The sequence below is a fragment of the Rhipicephalus microplus genome, chromosome 6 (genome assembly GCF_043290135.1).
Source record: "Rhipicephalus microplus isolate Deutch F79 chromosome 6, USDA_Rmic, whole genome shotgun sequence".
NCBI lineage: Eukaryota > Metazoa > Arthropoda > Arachnida > Ixodida > Ixodidae > Rhipicephalus > Rhipicephalus microplus.
Window position 1 is genome coordinate 174314107 of NC_134705.1, and position 19995 is coordinate 174334101.

Consider the following 19995-nt stretch of genomic DNA (forward strand, 5'->3'; position numbering starts at 1 on the left):
ACAATTATTGAGCCGCAACGACCTGATAACTTGATACCGATAACTTAACACTGACTACTTCCCAAGTACAAGCGTGATAAGCTGGGGAGTTTGGCAGTGGCTGATTGACAGTTACTGATCGTTAATAGACAACGCTTCTCTGCGTGTGTGTGTCTTTCCCCTCTTTGGTGTTTTGTCTTTTATTTTTGTTCGCTGTTCCGTAATGAACTTCCCACAGCGTTCTCTTATACACGCGTGGTTTGAAGTTTGACCGATCAAGTTGGCGCGTGACAGTTCGAGTACCACGCATAAAGCGGTACAAGGCACTGCTCTGAAAAAAAAAAAAAAACCTACGAGATATGCGAGAGGAGACTGCGGCTTAGGCCTCGTTCTCACAGCCGTCAAATGACCCGTGGCGTTATGTCATGTTAAAAAAAATACGAAAAACAAGACGTAGATATTACGCGACGCAGCCTGTGTATGGACAGACGACGGTGGTTGCAAGGCCGACAGCAGCACATATTTTGTACACGATAATCCCTTTTTTCATGACCATGCAAACCACCCAGTCGTTCTATCCACGCGTTCTTTTGTGCTTTCGGCGATTTCTTCTGTTCGTCAGGCAAACTTGGTGCATTGCTTGCTCTACGTCGCCGTCACCCCGTTTTAAGAGAAAACGGGCTGGAAATCCTCAGCCCGGACAAAAATCGGTGACGCGACGGGTCCATTGACGGCTGTGAGAACGAGCCCTTCCTATATATATATGTTCATCAAACATTTGCATGGCATAACATTGCCTGCACGGCCGCTCCATTGCTACATGTAGCAATCTCTCGCAGACGTATAGTGGTCGGACGTCGCGGCGAGAAACGTCACAGGCTGCGGGAGAGAGAGTTTAAGTTGAGAGAGAGAGAAATGTGGAAAGGACGCACCGCCGTTTCTTCCTTCCACGAAAAGATGGGACGGCGGCGGAGCACGTGTCACGAGAGGGACAGCCAAAGGAAAGCCTCGCTCGGGTGTGACGTTGACGCGACGTCATCGATTCGGGCGCCGACGTACGGCGAACGAGAGAGCGGGTGAAAGTGGGGGGAGGGGGAGGAATCCGCCGCTGTTCTTGAAAAGCAACGCGGCCGCTGGCTGCCGTCAGTCGACTGTATGCTCTTCCGTGCGACGAGATGCTTACGTGCGGCATGAACGGGTCGTGGCCCACCTCATCTGTGGAGTTCATGGAAGACGACGAGTTGCTCTTCTACGGCGACGGATACTCGAAGAACGATTATCCGAGCGGCGGCGGCCACGACACTCCCAGTGTCGTGATTGACAGGATCAACGTGAGTCATACCGTTGATTTTTGTTTTTTCTTAGACACGCCAAGAGAACCAACCGCGCCGGCTTCATCGTTTGGGCGTAGGTGTGTTTGCGAGCGGTAAACAAGCGGTTCTGGCCTCCAGGAGGGTAATCACCGAGCGTGTGTGTTGCAGCCGGGTGTTGAAACTTCCCGCCAAAGCCTCGGTTCGGTTTGTGTTATTCCGCACGTATGTTTTTTCGAGTTGCTACGCGTCTAGCGCACGGGAGTGTTACCTACCGCTGCTATAGTTCGGCGCGTGGCATTGCATCACTTTCCGCTGTGCCTCGCCGCTCTGTCGTCGCGGTTGGGGGTTGCCTTCAACGCCGGGGAGGTCTTCCTCAGAACTGCGCCGGCGTTGCCAAAGTCGTAGCGCTTCGGATCGAGCCCTGCACTGTTTCTCCGTGGAGTCCGGACTCGTACCACTAAATAGAAAACCTCGCCAGCTAGCCGCCGACGTTCAGCCTTCGTTATTTAGTTTGCGTGCTTGCCGCAAGTGACCCGCGTGCAGCATCTGAGAACCGCAGTTGTGGTCCAGTGTTTAGGACGGTGCACCAGTTATGCGCGATGTACTTTTAGGGTACTCATTTCTCGAGAAAGTGGTCTTTCTCCTATGTTTTTTTTTTTTTGAACCCCTGCCTGCTCTAAGCCGTAGTCCATTGGGAGTTGCGGAAATACGCAAATATGCTGTGACTGGCGTGTGTATAAAGTTAGTACATTCGCGACACCATGTAGTGTCTTTTTAGACTTCATTTGGTCTGTGCTTGGCTGTGCGTGCAGTCGTATAGAAATAGGCTCCCTTATTATTCTCAAACCATTGTCTACTTTCTTGGAAAGATTTTCAGCTTGGCGCCAGCCGATGTCTTCAACCGTTTTTTTTTTTTTTTTTTTGAGGGACGAAGCTTCTTATGGTCTAGGGCAGTCCCTCGTCCTTCCGGCGTACCCAGTAGCGTTTCCCTTATCATACGATAGATGACGCTGTGCAATAAAGATGGACGGACGGACGCTTCGCCCCACTCATCATCATTCACTCTGAAAATACGCTGTTATTTCTTTTTGTTCTTTTTTTTTCATTACCAAAGTAGTGTCATTCACTATGGTGAATCGCGCTGTTTTCCTCCTGCCGTAACGCGATTATTTTCCTTTTTTTTTTTTGGCATCCCCTTATCTCGTATTTTTTTCTCATCTCTTTTCCTTTTCACCTTATTTTACTTAACTCTAACTTACCCTTCAACCTCGTTCCCCCACTGGTGTATCAATAGAGGTGTCCTCACTTGAGACAGTGATCGGGCACTGCACACCCCAATTTCTGACCTTTCCAACTTTCCCTAAAAAAAAAAATCACCCCCCCCCCTCTTCTCCGGTTGACTTCTCGTGCGGATAATTACGTTGTACAGAGGTTAATGGATGGCTCAATCCTACGATCCCTTCATATTGCCAAAGACATTCTTGGTACCTATTGTATAAACCTTTTCACCGGAGAAAAAGTTGACATGCTGGGCTGGGGCACGGTGTGTACGAAGGACCGACGTCAGTGTTCCGCCAGTGCGTTTTGCGCGGATCACGCCTGATTTGGAGCACAGAGGATTATGGCGGCCCCCAGGGAGCCCTATTCACGGAAGGCTCCCCGGGCTATGTCAAATCGGCGTGGCTCCGTGAAAAAAAAAATGCACTTCCAAGACATTGACGTCGCCCTTTGTACTCCCCAGCCCAGCTTTGTGGTGTTTTTTTTTTTTCTCTCCTACTACTCCCCAGCCCAGCTTTGTGGTGTTTTTTTTTTTTTCTCCTACGAAAAGGCTTATGAAACATGACAGTTTCCAGAGCGCGACCTTTTCTATAATCGTTTTCCAGAGTGTGCTGAAAGTGAAAAAGCCCCGGATCCTTGGAATTTGCAGAGCAAGGGGTAGGAGGGGGGTTATCGACCGCCTCCTACCCATTGCTTTTGAATTGCCAATTGCGGCATTAGCCTACATATCTTCGCGTTCCGAAGCTCTTGTAGTCGCTATTTGCGGTTCCGCTCGGGCGGCGTTTGCATTCTGTAGGGGGGGGGGGGGGGGGGGTAAACAACAAGAAAGAAGGCAGGGAGGTTAACCAGGCACATGCCCGGTTTGCTACCCTACGCTGGGGGAATAGGAAGGGGGCATAAAGATGAGAGAAAGGGGAAAGAGAAGAGAAAGAGAGAGTTGCCTGTTATTGTAATACAGGTGCATAGTGGAATGATTGGTCGTAAGGGATTGCAGGGGATCGGCACTTGACGGATCGTGTCTAACTAAGCACGTTTCTCCCGCGTCGCGATTGGTAGCCTCCACGACGAACGCATCGAGGGTCGTCGATCCCTGCGTTTGGCGAGGACGATGTCGAAATTGGTGGTGGCGGCCAACCTCGCGCAGGGCGGACGACGCCCTCCTATAATGATCCAACACCCACGCCTGGGTACGGTGTCTGGGCACGCGTGCCTGCCACTTTGAGGTTAGGGATTTTTAATACAACCTCTCGAGTGGCTCGGCCGTCGGCAGCGCCCTTGAAATATATAAAGCCGTGTTCTCATTCCCCCGCTTGGGTGTCTGGCGGCAACCGGTGGGTGGTCTCGCGTCCGTCGCTGTTCGGAATCGCGTGCGTGCGTCGGAGCCTTTCGCTCGAACGCTTTTCGCGACGTGTCGCGCGCGTCCGCCAAGGTCGCTTTGCACCGCTCGTCTCTGCTGTCCGTCCTCTTGTTTTTATTTGATTGTTTCCCGTTTCATTCGCCCTGTTTCGTCATTCCCTTTGTCTCGATGCACCTGCGTAGTGTACGCGACCATCTCTTTTTAATTCCCCGTTGTTTCGGACGCGCTGTTACTACCCGCATTTTCGAATGTGCCGATTCGGAAAAAAGTTCAAACGCAGTTGCTGTGCTACATCGCTCCCAGGGAGATAAATTCCTCGTGACGTAGTGGCTCCCCTGCCGTAGGGTAACGGGACGGGAATAACGCGCACTTTGGAATGTCTTTGTCGCATCGCGTTATCTTTCTCCTCGTTGTTCGACGCTATGATTGGCTTAAATGAAGTAGGCGCGTTTGCAGCGTGTGTATTTGGTCGCTGTGTAATAGGAACTCGGCTGGAGTACTGGTGTGCTGCTGTAACAATGCAGTTTAGACCTTCTCCCAATTTGTGAACGTTTTCCGCAAAAACTTCCGCGGACGTCACAGTGGGAACAAAATGATCAGTTGGGAGATATGATCCCGATCGCGCATGTTTTGTATGACACGCGTACTATGGATGGCGATTTGTCTGTTGTTTTCTCAATAGGAGGAAATTTATCTCACAGGCGCCCTTTTAAAACTTATTTCGTAGATCTCGCTGCCCGTTTCATTTCAGGAGCTTTGCTGGCGTCGGTTTAGCATTTTTGGTACCTTTTCCGAACAAACTACTGTAGTGGCGTCATGGTCAGAGAAACTTGGGATTTTCGGCAGGGGGCTGCAAAAAAGGCAATCAACCATTTACGCTCCCCCCCCCCCCCCCCATTTCATCCAAAGCCGATGAGGCTTTCAGCCTAACAACGCGCTGTGCATAGTTGCAGCTCCGTTGTGCGCTAGCGCCACCTGCAGTGATTTTTCGCAAGGCCAACCGCCTAAAAGGTAGGGTGTGGCACCTGTCACGGCATTCCTACAACCCCTACAGGGTAGGCCGCACACTTTGGAAGACTCTTGCCGTGCCTGCAATAACCTACGCAGGTGACACATTGGCGTACTCTACCCAAACAGTGCGATGTTTGGACCGCCACCAAAATGAACTGGGGCGCTGGCTACTGGGAGGCAGCTTTGCAACAGCAAACGCAGCAGTAACAGGGGAGTTGGCCTGGTCAACTTTCGAAGCACGCGAAGCAAGGTCAAAAATACAATATGCGGGCCGGCTAAAGTTTCTACCAGAAACAAATTACAGCCAGCGCATATACCTACACCTTCGATACAGGGGCATAAAAACACAGTGGATGAAACGACTGGCTTCTCTGGAAAATAAATTCGGCCATAACACAAAACTGGAAGAAGCAAAATCGGAACGAGAATGGCGTATAATAACAAAAAACACTATAACCGAAGCCAGCACAGAGATGTGGCGCACGTCGGCGGCAAAGAAAAGGAGCCTACAGTTATACCTCGAATACAAGCAGGCTCCAGACCGTGAGCCATTTTACAGGGGCGACCGGGAAAGCGCACTCCTGTTCCAAGCCAGGACGGGGTCACTGCCCACGCGGAAGCGGCATTGGGAACTGGTCGACACGGACCCGTCGTGCCGCCTATGCGGGGCCACGGAAGAAACCATCCAACATATCCTGATGGATTGCCCGCGACTCGGAGCGAGGGACCTACCCAAGATAAACCTGGCGGAATATCTGGGTCTCCCAGATGATCCCGTCGACACCCGAGTCGAACACACCGAGAGTGCCAAGCGACGTCTAAAACTCTGGGACAGACTGTGCTGGCAGGTGGACAAACACCCCGACAGTGTCCAGCGCAACGAAGGGCCGACAGAAAATATCTAAACGACGCCGACGCCACTGGATAGACTTGGCCGAGGGCACGTTTCCCCTGGTGGCGAAACTGGCAATTTACTACCAGACCTTTCTTTCTTCGAACAGTAAAGTGGAAAACGTGTGAGTGCGTGTTCGCGTGAAGTGCGTGTAAAACACAAAATGTTTTTTTTTTTTGACGGTGGCGCGGCAAGCGCCTGACTGGTGATGTGTGTGTGCGTGTGTATGGATGTGCGTTGAAGCGCACAACTTTGTCCTGTGGCGCTGCTGGCGCCTGCCCTGTGCCAAAAGGGATTAGGAGCACCTACTTACTTACTTACTTACTTACTAAGGCAAACTTCCTCGATCTCGGCGGGGCGCGGTCAACTTCTACGTGTGCAGGCATGTATGTGCACACAACCTGCGCCTCTGGCTCGAAGTATGTCGTTTTGTATGCGGATCACGGCGTCGTTTGACGCTGTCGTTAAAATGCGCGTGAGCGTATACCCGTATATCTGTCTGCGCTGTCGTCGGCATATACGTTTTACCGCCGCTACACACTTTTCTTCCTCCACTGGGCGGCTTTTTCTACACTGAATAGAAAGAACTAAAAAAAAACGTGGTTTCGAAACAACAGCGGCGCAGGTTGCTGCGAAGAATGAGTTTGGCCTCCAAACTGGATTCGCGCCGAAGAAGCTGTCTGCGAGTGGCCCGCCGGCTGGTGCGTTTGCCAAGGCTTCAGTTTCACGAAACAAAAAACCCCGTGCTAGGAGGATGTGTTGCTGGCCGCGCGAATAAGCTACGTACAGCCGTCGTATTAGTCGTGGAAAGTGGTTTATATCGTCACTCAATGGAGCCATTTTGATTGGGCAAGTTTCTTAGCGGGCTTGCAGCATTAGACCCCATAGTATACGTTGACCTTCCAGGTGCCTCCATGGCCCGCTATCGTCAAGGGACATTCTCTCCCCCCCCCCCCCCCTTGTGCTGGAACACGGGTTAGTAACGCAGTGGACAAAACCTTGTCAAATAGGTGGAAATCCGTTTGTGTCACACACAATAATCACCAGTTTCATATGTAACACGAATTGAAGGGGGGAAAAAGTATTATTGTTCAGTGATAAGTTCGCAGCATTGTGCGCCTTTAGTGCAGCTGTGGTTAGAGGCAACCCGACACTTCGAAACCGAAACTATGCGTTTCGTACCATCCTAAAGTTGACGGGAAGATGATGGCCGCACGCACTGACATCGTTATCGCTTTCTCCGTTAGTCCGCACGCGAACCAGGCGAGTCTGCAACTGTTCCACGGCTACGAAAAAGATAACAGCCCTCACCCGTATCAGTAGTTAAGTGCCATGGACCCAAGGGGGCTTGATTTTATGTGTACTCTTCTTGGATGTGGCTGTGGAAAAATGGAAAGCGGGTAACATGTACAATGAAACGCGGGGACATAACAGCTTGGGCTACCCGGCACTAAAACTCTCAATTTTATGCTTTGCTGTACTTTGCAGTGTACTGTCTTCAGCCAACCTCAAGCGGCTGTTGCAAATAGAAACACTTCGGTGGCAACAATAGGTATAGAAAGAGAGCTTCGTTTCGTTAACCCTTTCACCGAAGCCGCGGTACCACTTATAATGGAGCTGTCAGCAGCGATGATCGGTACACGTAGAAAAGTTGATTGGGGTAGGTGGGTGGGGGCGGCAAATGAATAGAGGTTTACAGTGAAGAACCCAGAGTGGTAGTCACGTGCACTGGGTTTCCTTGTCCTTCGCCCGCACAGGGGTTGGTATCATTGTTGCGAAGGGCGCTTCAGCTGTCGCACGGTGACGCCGACAATGCTACACTGTCCGGGGAGGCCCTTCCAGGTCTGCGGTACGTGTTTCACATTGTCGTGACATTCGGACATGTGACGCAGGTGCGGAGTGTCTGAGTGTTACATCACCATTGAAATTGATAGATAGGTAGAGAGGGGTTTTCTTTGCGCCCCCCCCCTCTTAAAAAAAGTTTGTATTAGCACATGTACTCGCACGTGCACACACGTACACGGTAGATTTTGGAACTCACTGCTTGCAGACAGTTCTGCATGATGAAAAATTACAGCAGTAATGTTTTTTTTTTCTGGTCATTTACAAGGAAACAAAATAACCCTGCTAAATGCCATTTAACCGTGACATAAATGGTACAGCAATTAATTAATCAAATCACATAACCAAATCTGTCACTGAAACATTATTACAGGCTTAAAGCGTTGTTTTCGGAAGCATGGGGACACTGCCCTTCGTGTCAAAGTGAGTGGGCGTTGTATGCGGGCCCGAAATCGCGTAGGTTACCGTTTATATGGTTTCATTCTAGTACGAAACAATATACGACCCCCCAGTTCGTCGCCGGAAGTTGGTTAGAGTCAAACCGACCGGAGCTGCGGTTTATGTCGCGCACAGGATCCATATCGGTGCTTATGCCTAGCTGCCGCAGCTTAACAGCGGATGCCTATCAAGCTTTTTTTTTTTTTTTGGAAGGGGGGATCTGACATTGCCATGCTACTAAAGCTAAACCGGTTATTTTCTTATTTTATTTTTAAACTTCACCTCGCCAGTCATTAAACGCTCACTACCGAAGAGCAGTCATTTTCGCGTGTTATCTCGATGGCGACCTGCCTTACAGCCAACCAGCCGACAGGCGGCGCTAGAAACGGTAACGCCACAAAGTATGGTAGATTCTGGCTGCTACACCATTGGGGGGGGGGGGGGGGGGCTGCTCAAAAACTTCATTGATAACCCTTCCATCATTGGCTGCGGATAACATGAAATAATTTCAGACAAGTTGGTGCCTCGTTGTGCTACGGGCACTAAATTCATATCGCGAAAAATTGACCTGAGGTGGCACAGGTCAGCTCTATCGCGACGACAGTTCCATATATCTACGTAATACCTCTCGTAGTGTCGTTTGAGTCTTGTTGCTGGTCTCCTCCTTTGCGATGTTGTTAAAGGACCATGCATTTCAACTTACTCGCTTAGTCTGCCATCCTACATCAGAGTATGAAGTTCCCTCTGATGTCTTGAGAGGCCCAATGTCGTTCTACGTACGTCTCACCTTGGCGTCAGTCGTCTTGACAATCAAAACAGCTGGCCTTCACCCGCATGTAAAACAATGCAAAGTAAACTCGGATAATATACACAGGTCTAGCGCTGTCTGTGTTTGACCGTGGACGCAATATACGCAGGACTTTAGTGCTGTGCCGACTGTCTGTGTCTACTTGTCCTTGTTTACTTTGCATTGTTCTACCTATGGATACGTACCGACTGGCTCTCGGTCACAGGATGTTTATGGTCTTTCACTGCCACTATCGTTACCTTTTCACTATCCTAACTTCGTCCCATAAATAAGTGTGTACGGCCGCCCACGACATACACTGCTTGCTTTTGAACGAGGCATTTACTGCTCTACTCGCCGGCGTTCGTGTAGTGTAGTGGCAGGAACAACGTTTCCGTATTTTGTGTAGAGTTCGCCTCCTCCACCCCTGCACGTTTCGTCGAGACCGACCATCTCGACCGGGGAAAAAAAAAAAAGCCTGCATCTACTGGCAAGGCGAAATGCGGGGGAAGCGAATCGGAAAACGAGGTCTGGCGTTGGTACGTTTCCGCGTCGTTCTTAACGTCCCTGGTGGCGGAGGAAAAAAAAAACGAGGGTTTTCCGCCGTTTCGGCGGGGGGTGAGGGGGGTCGCCCGAGGGCCGCCGGACGGTCGGCCGTGTGCGTACGTAGCAGACTGCGGGCGCACCCTTGACCCGATTTGTGTACGTGGTTGGCGGTGCCTGGTCGCGACGCGCCCCCCTCCCTCGCAGTGTGGTGTTTACGTGCAAACGGCCACTGCCGTGCTTTGCCGGCGTGGAAATCTACGGTGTGTACGGGCACGCTTTTTCCGCTGGCCCTGTTGAGTCTGGGGGTGCAAGAGCGACACCTAGGTGCTTTCGTTGCTGCGGGCCACCACACGGCCCGGACGACCATTTCCGTTTGGCGTTGCCTTGGAAACTGTGCTAGGGATAGGCGTGCGTGCGCAAGAAGAGCGGTAGCCCCGCCCCCTTTCCTCGACTTTTATTTGGGGGTTGGGTGGGGGGCAAAGTCTGCTTTTACTGGTACCTATGGCTTGGACCAGTCTTGTTGAAAGAACGGGGTTGTGGCTACGCCCGTTTTTTTTTTCTTTTTTTTTTTTTTGCTAATGGTGGGGGTCCCTCATGCCGAATTCCAAGAGGTGTTCGCTTCCCGTCTTACTCTCCCCGTAAAAAAAAAAAAAAAAAGCCACGGATCATCATCAAGCCTTTGTGAGCAGCAGAACGCCGCTTGATTTTAATATTTTCATCCATTGGGACCTACGGAGGGAAAAAAGGTTCAGTGATGCCCTTTTCTTTTTATGGGGAACCTCGCGCATGCATGGCGCCCCCCTGGCACACGTACTTGCACGCCTACAGGTGAGGTAACAAACATCTTCCTGAAAAGCGTTCACGCGGAAATGACGCAAGGCGGCGCTCGTTGCGTTTTCACCTCGGGAGGACTTGAAGCACGCTCACGGCAAAGTTCCTGTGCTACAGTAGTTTCTCGCATCTACTTTTCGAACATCTACTTTTCCAACACACAACGGGCAGCACTCATCATTATCGCTATCTCCTCTGGGCGTTGTAACTCTACATAACCCCCCCCCCCCCCCGCGAAAAAAATAGTGCTGCCGGACTGGATTCGATTTTGCTGCTTCATCTCGCTAGACCGTGTTCCGGCATTACTTCCGTGTCTCGAAACCCTCCATGACGGCTAAGGCCTCTTTAACAGTGGTGGGCAAAGAGCGCCACGGCGGCTTCGAATTGAAACACGGCCGCCGTGCACGCGTCTCTCCATTCGCTGCATGTGGGCCAAGATTAAACGGTCGTGAGGCAAGGCCGTCCGATCGATCAGAGGCGCGCCGCATTTCCCACGAAAATGAATCCTCGTCGTTTTCTGAGAAAATGCCCGAACGTTTTTTTTTTACCCGGAAAAAAAAAAAACGCGAAAGGCCGGCCGGCCACCCAGTGTTCATCAAGCGACGCGACAGTCGGCCTCCGCGCTGTCGCGCCGTTCCCACAATCGATGGCGCCACAGGTCTGGGGGCGCTGTCGTTTTGGAAAGCGACGGCGCCAGCTGTGATTATACACCTTCCAAAACCCCGGGGTCGTGTGCCCTCTTCGTCGGTGACGGGTAGGAAAATTCGGGACCGCCTTGCTAGACTCTGATGCATCGGACAACATTCGGGTGTTGAGAGGCCCACATCCCCCCCCCCCCCATTCGCATGTGTATGTACATATAGGTATACATACAAACGCAGGCATGAACTACATAACGTAGTGTTGAGCCCCCGAAAAAAAAAATTGCTGGCTACTTCATCCCCCCTGCTTCTGGGAGCGGTGGTGATGTTTATAATAATAATAGCCACTTAAAGAAAGCGCGCCATTTCGTTCGCGAGTGCCAAATTTACCATAATCATATTTTCTTACTTATTTTATTTGATTTTCTCTTTAGTGGACCAGGTTTTTTAGTGATTGAAAACTAAGCTTCTAAAGGCATATTTCAGTTGGAGCATATCAATATATATTCATCCATGTTTTGCAATGGTCATACTGATTTCAAGATGATCTGCAGGAAAAACAATGTTCTGGAGCCTATTTCTTTCACATTTAAAGTCATTCCCAGATGAACTTTGTCATCCAGGTGGCATTTTGGCCAAATGCCCGATCAGACTATCTCTCGCCATTGGCTGTAAATATTGTAGCCCATCGATTCCGTTGCTGGATTGACAGTGCACGTTTTTCTGCGTTTCTGATCTTTCTGTTTGTGCAGTGTGTCTAAAGTTTTGTTGTTGGCTTTGTTTTGCAGTATTCCTCCTTTTCGGGTGTCACTGGGATCCCCACGCGCACGACTGCCACACTAACTCCTACCACCCTGAAGAACATAGAGGAGACGTTCCTGGAGTACCAGAGGTTCCCCCCCGCACCAGTGGAGCATGTACACCAGGCCGGCTTTGTGCCTCCCGTAGTCAACATTGCTCCGTACCAGCAGCAGCAACAGGTTAGTCTCGACTCATTGTTGCACAGTTGTGAGTGAATCCTAACTTGAAAAAAATATCGCAGCATATCTACAGAGTGAATGATGATGAGCGAGGTGAAGCTTCGGTCCGTACATGCGTCCGATCGCGTTCGAGAATGCAGATGGCGCGCTGTTAACACTGGGGAGACGCGAGCCAAAGAAGCCAAGCATAGGCGTCTTCGACGCACCCGCCACTCTGTCTTGTCCATGCCCCCCCCCCCAAAGATCCAAGTACGACTATCCAGGAGACTGAGTGACACTCGGACAAAGCGCGCGCAGCAGCCAGTCGGAGAGTAGCGGCAGAGTAACGGAAATGAGACGAGAAATGGTCATTCATTTTTTTTTTCCTTTTCTTTCTCGTCTTATCTGCTCTCGGTTATACATGACAAGTGACAAGGTTCGACTAAGGGAGCTTCGTCCCTAAAAAAAAAATGCAATGCTTAAAATGTTCCCACCCATAGTCCAGAAGCAAAGTCATCTGCATCTTATTATGCTCCGCGTTATCTTTGCAACATCAGTTTGGTGGTATAATTTTAATTTGAAGAGGTACTGGCACAAGTTTTCGGTTGTCATTTCCTTGCGCCACGTGAAATACCAAGCCTTTGAGAGCCTAAAAAATGTGCGGGTAAGCCTGAGTGTGCCTGGGGAAATAATTACGTCATGTTTTAAAAGCTAGTTTCAACTGCCACTGTGCCCTAATGTCACAACGCGTACGGTATGAGCTCGTCACGTTGATATTCTTCGGTCACTCATTGGTGATGCACCAGCGGGCAATATTCATGTTTTGGTACCTGGCATTACAACTAGCCTTACTGGTGTGTGAAGTCACCAGAATTTAGCTTATAGCCTGTTGTCAATCTAGCATCAGTGTAAGTAGGTGTGCGATGCCAAAAATCGCTAATCGGAATACACTCGCACCTCTTTATAAGTTGCATCCTACATAAAAATAAGTTTGTTGTATCTGATAATTTGTTATCAAGGTATATTCCTAACACTATATTGCAAGACTATTTTTCATTCACTTTATTATAACTGATATTTCATTATATCCGGGCTTCTTATATCAATGTTTGAGTGTATGGCAGCGTAAACTAAACTTTGAACATTTGTGTCAATATCCCTTTAATATGGCACACATGTTCTCTGCTTGTCATCCCAATGCTATAACTGTAATGTGTTGGCTGTGAAGCTAAATTCATTACATGTAATAACCAGCCAGCTGTCTTATTGACCCATCAATGCATGACAGTGTTAACAGTGGCGCCGTCGTCCTCCACGGTGTTTGTTGTGCTCAAGCCGATCAGGCTTCCCCTTTCTGGTCACAGCAGCAGCAGCCCGGGATGGTGGCGATCAAGCAGGAGGTGGACGACGACTGGCTTCCCCCCAGCACTACCCCACAGCAGCTGGAGCAGCAAATGCAGCAAATTTCTCGGGAGATTAACAACGCACCCACACCATCCCCACCGCTGCCTCCCAAGCCAGCCCGCACCGGTGGGGGCAGGAGGCCCAACAGGAATGAAAAGGTGAGCTTTGCGCATGCTGCCCAAGGTACACAAAGCGTGGCCTTGCACTCTCTTCAGCTAGTTGCTTTACTCATGAGGGCATCATCTGACCTTTTTTAGCACTAGCTTTTACATACAAATCAATTTACATACAAATCAATCAATTATAGTTTATGATCAATGAACTGCTTCGTTTGTGCTGTCATGCAGCTGCTGCTTGCTCGCAATCCTACAAATATACACTCGAACCTCATTGTAACAAACTTGCATCTTACATGAAAACAAGTTCGTTATATTCAAAAATTTTTAAGAGATTTATTCTTAACACTAAATCTATTCTGAGACTATCTTTCATTTACTTTGTTATAACTGATATTTTGTTATATCCGGATTCGTTATAACGAGGTTTGAGTGTACAACAATCTGTTCAAAAGTGTATAAAGTAACACTGTTTCGGCGGAGCAGTCAAGTCTTTGAAGGGGAATTTCGATGGTATCATAATCTTTTTTCCCTCAAAGGAATACTGAACAAAAGTACAGTTTTTTAACTGCAGACCATTGCTACTATCTAAGCATTTGCTAATAATTGCTATTTTTGTCTGCTCCACAGCTCAGCCCTGAAGAGGAAGAGCGACGACGGATCAGGAGGGAGCGAAACAAATTGGCAGCAGCACGTTGTCGGAAGCGGCGGATGGACCACACAAACAGCCTCATAAAGGTCAGTATCAGGCATGTTCACGCAGTAAAGGGCAAACTTTTGTGCATTGATAAAACGCATATTGGCTGCCTTGCTTGCGCGACTTTGGCTGTCGTGTTCAAGATGGAAATTCCCGCACAGAACATGATGTGACGCTTGTATTTTCACAGGAAACGGAAGAACTCGAAGAAGCCAAGAACAAACTTCAACAAGAGATGGCTGCTCTGCGAAGCGAAAAGGAGAACCTAGAGTTCCTCCTCGAAGCCCACAAGGCAAGCTGCAAGATTCCGCATGTGAAGTGCGCTACCACCACCGCTTCGACAATGAGCACACTCCCGCAGCAGCGCCCTCAGCATCTTCCCATCGTCACCTCTGCCGATTCGGGCCACGTCCGCAACAACCACAAGCTGCCAAATGCTCCCAGCCGAGCCCCCAAGTTCTCGCGGCCCAACTCGCTCGCGGTTACCTCAGTGTTTACAAACTCGGTTGGGGGCAGTGCCCTGAACAACGGCAGCAGTGTTCCGGCGTCGTGTCCCTCACTGTTGACCGAAGTCGCCGGTGTGCCAATCCAGACCCCTTCGGACGGCATTTTCAGTTTTGACTCCATCGTCGAAGGCACCGGGGCTACGCCCACTGGAACGACGCCGCTCACGTTCTCACCAGTGACCTGTGCCGGACAGCAACGCAACAGTAATGGGGACCTGTCCAGCCCCGAAACCATGAACCCCCCCAAACTGGTGTCGCTCTGACCCCAACAGCGTTAAGCACTGTGCGTCTCTGGGAGAGTTGTGACCTAGCTTCTCGTTGTGGCAGTGTGGCACCACTGGTTCTCTCTCTCCAAGTGATTTCGCCCAGAACTGGTCATGGTGCAACATGTGCCGTGCGCGCAACATTGTCATTCTCGCATGCTGGGACGTGTTGTCCTCTATGTTCATTTGCTACGAGCAGGACACGTTTGATGTGATGCACCTATGGGGAACTGGCTGCTCTGTTTGATTTCTTCTCTAGGCACTTAACGATGACAGTGTTTATTGCCTTCATTTGTACCAGATTAAAAAAAGTATTGCTGGCTCCCGGAGCATAACTTGCTGCTGCATGCCTCGCTGTCACACACTGCCTGTGCCTTAAAAAGCAGTTTCCGCCTTTATTTCTTTTGTCAGCCTGAAGTGATTTCTATCTTTGAGGTTGCTTACTGAGATTGTATCTTGCGTATAATTAACTGTTTCTTTCCATGCCTGAGTGACATTACAGACTTCCAACCGAGAATTTTTTTCTGTGCAATGTTTCATTTGGAGATGTGTGTATATTCTGAACCTTTTTACAGTACGGAGTCAATTGCTCACTTCACTGTCCAAGCCTTTCTGGATCATCAAATTCTCTCTGCCAATACAGTTCCGCACCATATGCAAGAGTGTCAAGTACAGGGCTGCGTGCACACATGCCACACTCTCTCAAGCATAGATTGTTTTTCGGTGCTTTGCCGTGGCATTTTGCCAGCACCTTCGAACATTGCTTCCTCATAGAGCGGTTAGTTCCCTTGTGCTAGCCTGTGGGGCAGTATAATTCTCGGCAGATTTTTTGAAATGTTTGTTGGCAGTGCATTGTTAGACCAAGCTGTTGCTGTAAAAGGGAGTCTGTACAGTTGCTCCAGTCAAACACCATTCCTCAAGTGTCGTATGTAGGCACAGGTCACCCTTAGTTGGACTGGTTGTGAAGTTTGGGGATTGGGGTACACTCAAACCTCAATATAATGAATCTGGATATAACGAAATTTTGATCATAATGAAGTAGTCTCAGTAGATTTAGTGTTGAGAATAAACCTTTATAACGAATTTTGGGATACAACAAAGTTATTTTTATGTAATATGCAAGTTTGTTATACTGTCGTTCGAGTGTACTACGAGTTTCAAACAGCTGTGGAGTTCAAGTGTGATTATTTTTTCGAAGCCATTTAGGAACTGTACGCTAGGCTGCAAGTTTTGAATTTGCTCAACAAGTGTATTCTTGTCGTCCCCTCAAATGTGCCATGCTAGAGTGGTCTCGTCACTGTTGGGTTTCGGAAGATAATCTCATTTTTGGCGTGTTATGAAGGCTGCTTCCAGTTTGTCAGTTGCTTGTAGCATGCTTGGGCAGTTACAGCTGAACTACAGTAGTAGTATTCTGCAACAATGCGAAGAGTTGCCGACAAGTTTTGAGCTGTAGCTAAGGACATTGGGCGTCGAAAGTTTATGGGCATTGACATTGGTACCATTTGGTAGGGCTTGCTCTGACTGCGCAGACTAAACGTCGGCTGCTGTGCACATGTCGACACTGTTTCGACGCGATGCAAAAATGAAAAAGATGTGCACGCTTTTGTCTTTCACTATTTCAACTTCGACTGTGAGAGAATGCAGGAGAACGTAGTGCGGCTGCTACCTGAAATGAATGAATATGAGAAGGTTTTATTCGTAAAGCCTATGAAAGAAGGTTGTTAGCAATGGAAAAAAACAAGGTTTCCAGATAATATCGCGAGTCGCGCCAGCAGCTGTAGTCTCGGCATGGCATGTGCGAGTGTTGCGTCCAATGCATAATGCCAAAACATATTCACATAATCGCAGCCACAGGTTGAGCATTTCGAATCATTTGTGCGATGCGATGTGATTCTATCGCCAAGCACCTAGTCTTGTTTTTAGTGCAGTTCATTGTGTGAGTGAAGGGGTGTGTACTCATCACAATTTCAGCAATATGGGGAAGATCGTTCCATCACATTTGTGAATGCAAGCAATTGAATATTTTTAGATGAGCACGATTCTCAACATCGGTAAGGAAACCTGTCTAACGTGGATGCAATAAAAAAATAAGCTGTGTAAAACCAATTGAGTGTCTCGTACGATAGGTCACCTATTGAAATGTTTCCAGTAAGTTCTGGTGCAAGCCGACTGAGGCCACATGTTGCACTGATTAGACAACCAGAAAGCGATTGTCTATGTTAAACAGGTTTCGTTGTACTTAACATTTCTTGAGAACATTGCGCTTCTTTGTTTACTAATACTAGCATATGTGATGAATGAGATCCATTGTACGAGCATCCGTGAGTGCATGTGATGACTGGGTTTCCAGCGACTGATCTTCAGGGGGGGGGGGGGTGGGGGGGATAGGGATTAATTTTATTGTGGTGTCATATTACTGGCTTTTAAGTGCATTATTGTTTCATGCGATATCATGTGCATTTCTGCTCGCGCAGTGGGTGCTGCAAGCGGTTCTGTTTCTACGCGACACCCCCGTGAATCTCGTAAAGTGTTGAGTATCCGGCCATGTTGGTGGCACAGTCTGTCGAGGTGTTTCTTAAGATTGTACGCAGCTTGTATGCATAATGGAGGTTGCCTATGCATGCATTCTTGCATGTGTGTTACGCCCATGAAAGATTATAGCAGCAAATCCTTGGACTTGCATGCTTACCTAGCCAATGCAAGTACCATTCGTCTAAAAGTGCCAGATGCTTGTGCATGGTCGTATAGTCTATATTTTCTATACAAAACTTATAATAATGATTACAATAATATATTATAACATATAATGCTATTTTAGATGACACAGCAATAATGTCGTTTTATAACTGCACATTAGCGAATGTGACGCGTGTTTGTAGTTCTCCGTCACTGCAGAACACAATGCTCACAACTCTCAAATTATGCACTTTGGTGAGAATGTTGACGAAGGTGTGTTTCGCCTGCTTGTATCTGCAGCTCTGATTGTACCAAAGACTGCTTGTGCCGAACGGAACCATTCATTTGCCTTTTGTTTTGTTTGAGTTGTTACATCCGGAGTCATTCACTCCGCTGTGTTTTAGTTAGTTTTTTGTTATAGGTTATTTATTAGCCCCAGAACTGATGTTCTCGGCTGCCTTGTTTCTTTCGTTGAGCTTAGACTTTTTTTTTCATGGTTCTGAAATGGCACACAGCAATGGAGTGTTTGAGGATCATGTTCTGCCATACATTTTATTGTTTTAGTTACATATTGTCTTTCATGTTGCATTTAAAAGTGAAGAGATTCATGGTGTGTGTGTGTGTGCCCGCTTTATCGCTTATAAAGCCGAAATAAAAAATGTTTCATATTTTTATACCTGCAACATAGCGTACGAATTTTTCAATGTGAAACTGAAACGAAACTCGTAAACGCGACTGTATTGGCACATGTCCAGTGCGATACAGACGCAACTCGTGGGTATCATATAAGGGCCTGCCCGACATTTGCACTTTTGGGCAGGGAGTTTTTGTTGTTTGGGTGACGGCCATAGTTCGCAGTACTGCACGAATTGGCAGTGTCGGCTTCCTTCACTTCAACAAACAACTGAAAAGTCTTCACGTGACCAGAGTCAATTGTTAATCCTTTGATTGAATACATTAATCCAATTGCCACATTTATTATACATCAAGGTCGCAATGCTTTTTTGGCCGCTTGCCAAACAAGGATCGGAAATGCTTACAGCTTGGGCAATTGAACCAACATTCAGGAAAGCAAATTATTCAAAATGGAATCTGGAGGCAATTCTAGCGTAGTTACTAGAAGTTGCACTGGGATGCTAATATATTATTCAGCTGCGCTAGTCGAGAGGAATTCGCATATCTTAAGTGCAACCGCTGTATATGTTTACGATTTCTTACTTAAATCTTGAAGAGGACTTCAAAGTGACATTACTTTCAAAGCAAGATTATCAGTGCAATTCAGGCTTGTCCTGCATTACTGCAGCCGTAATATTTTAATTTTGGGGATTTTAATTCATCTGTCTACCTCGTTGACTATATTAAACTTTCCTGCTCTGCGAGAAACTGTTGCTGGACTACTCGTCAGGTAAGTAGTGATTATAGAAACTCTCGCAGATAAAATTAACGCTGTTCCATTTTTCATACTCTAGTGCTATCGTGCACCGTAGGCCATAGCGTACGGTTCGTTGTAAATATATTAATAAATGTTTACCGCCACCACAGTGCTGATATGGCGTACAATGTGCAAAGCGATCGCAAGCAATGCACCTGTGCCTTAACATCTCCGCATTCGGGGTTAGCGAATGAGCTCCAGATTGTTGGACTGTGTGTCAGCGACTGTTCTTTATCCGAATAACAGGCACGATCGTGCTTTGTGATGAATCGCTGCACATAATGTCGCGAACAAATGACATCCCTGCTTGGCGCCCGAACTTGGCATCACTGTCGACGTCGCATTCGACCTATCGGTTTGGAAAAGAAGAAAAAAAAAACAGTTGAAACCGAGGAAATGCAATCGTGCCCTTCGCTCTAGACGTGCTACAGGGCACCACAAAACCGCATTCAATCAAGGGCTTCTGAGAGCCAGCGCTGCCTAGAGTAGATGTTGTGGACACAGTTTGCTTTTACTATTGTACGCAAGATGACGCCACAGTGCAGTGAAGTGAGAAAAGGCGGAACGGATTGGTTCACAAGTTCGGTACTGTTAGCCAACAGTTGAGAATGTGATATCAGCGTACGTTGAAGAAAAACTGGCTGAGTTGTTCCTTGCTGAAGCTGAAGTGTTGCCATATGGAGAGAAACTGTATCTCTCACGAGTCACTGCCACCAGTCGCCGCTCTATGGTGGCTCCTTACACGGCCTTTGAGATTGGCTGTCGTTTTTTTCGTTGCATGATGGCAGACGAAAGTGGGTGCATTATCGTTATGCTCGAGACGGTAATAAATGCGATCGTATTGGGCAGATTCTATAACTTATGATAGTACCATCATGTAGGCTGTCGAGTTGCAGCTTATTTTGCCACCAAAAGCATTGCCTTCGAGATTTGTTTTAAGCATCCCATGGTGAATTCAAGATTTAACAGTAAAAGTATAAATGGTATTTTTTTAGTTTACTTCTGCATAAAAATTTTTTAGGTAAAG

At 48.1% G+C, this 19995-nt stretch overlaps 1 protein-coding gene across 5 annotated transcripts in view; it reads left to right on the forward strand.

The window, feature by feature from the left end:
- The window catches only part of LOC119167126 (transcription factor kayak-like), a 120204-nt gene extending 101985 nt beyond the window's left edge, over nt 1–18219 (forward strand). For 2 of the 5 annotated variants that reach the window (XM_075867039.1, XM_075867038.1), the window contains exons 2-5: nt 11704–11895; nt 13218–13436; nt 14025–14132; nt 14282–18219. In XM_075867039.1, coding sequence (XP_075723154.1) covers nt 11704–11895; nt 13218–13436; nt 14025–14132; nt 14282–14860 — 1098 coding nt within the window. In that variant the 3' untranslated portion in view covers nt 14861–18219. Of the gene's footprint in view, nt 1–1112; nt 1311–11703; nt 11896–13217; nt 13437–14024; nt 14133–14281 lie in introns of those variants that run through there. The other 3 variants (XM_075867037.1, XM_037418551.2, XM_075867036.1) reach the window with 3 other exon arrangements.
- The last annotated feature ends 1776 nt before the right edge of the window (nt 18220–19995 follow it).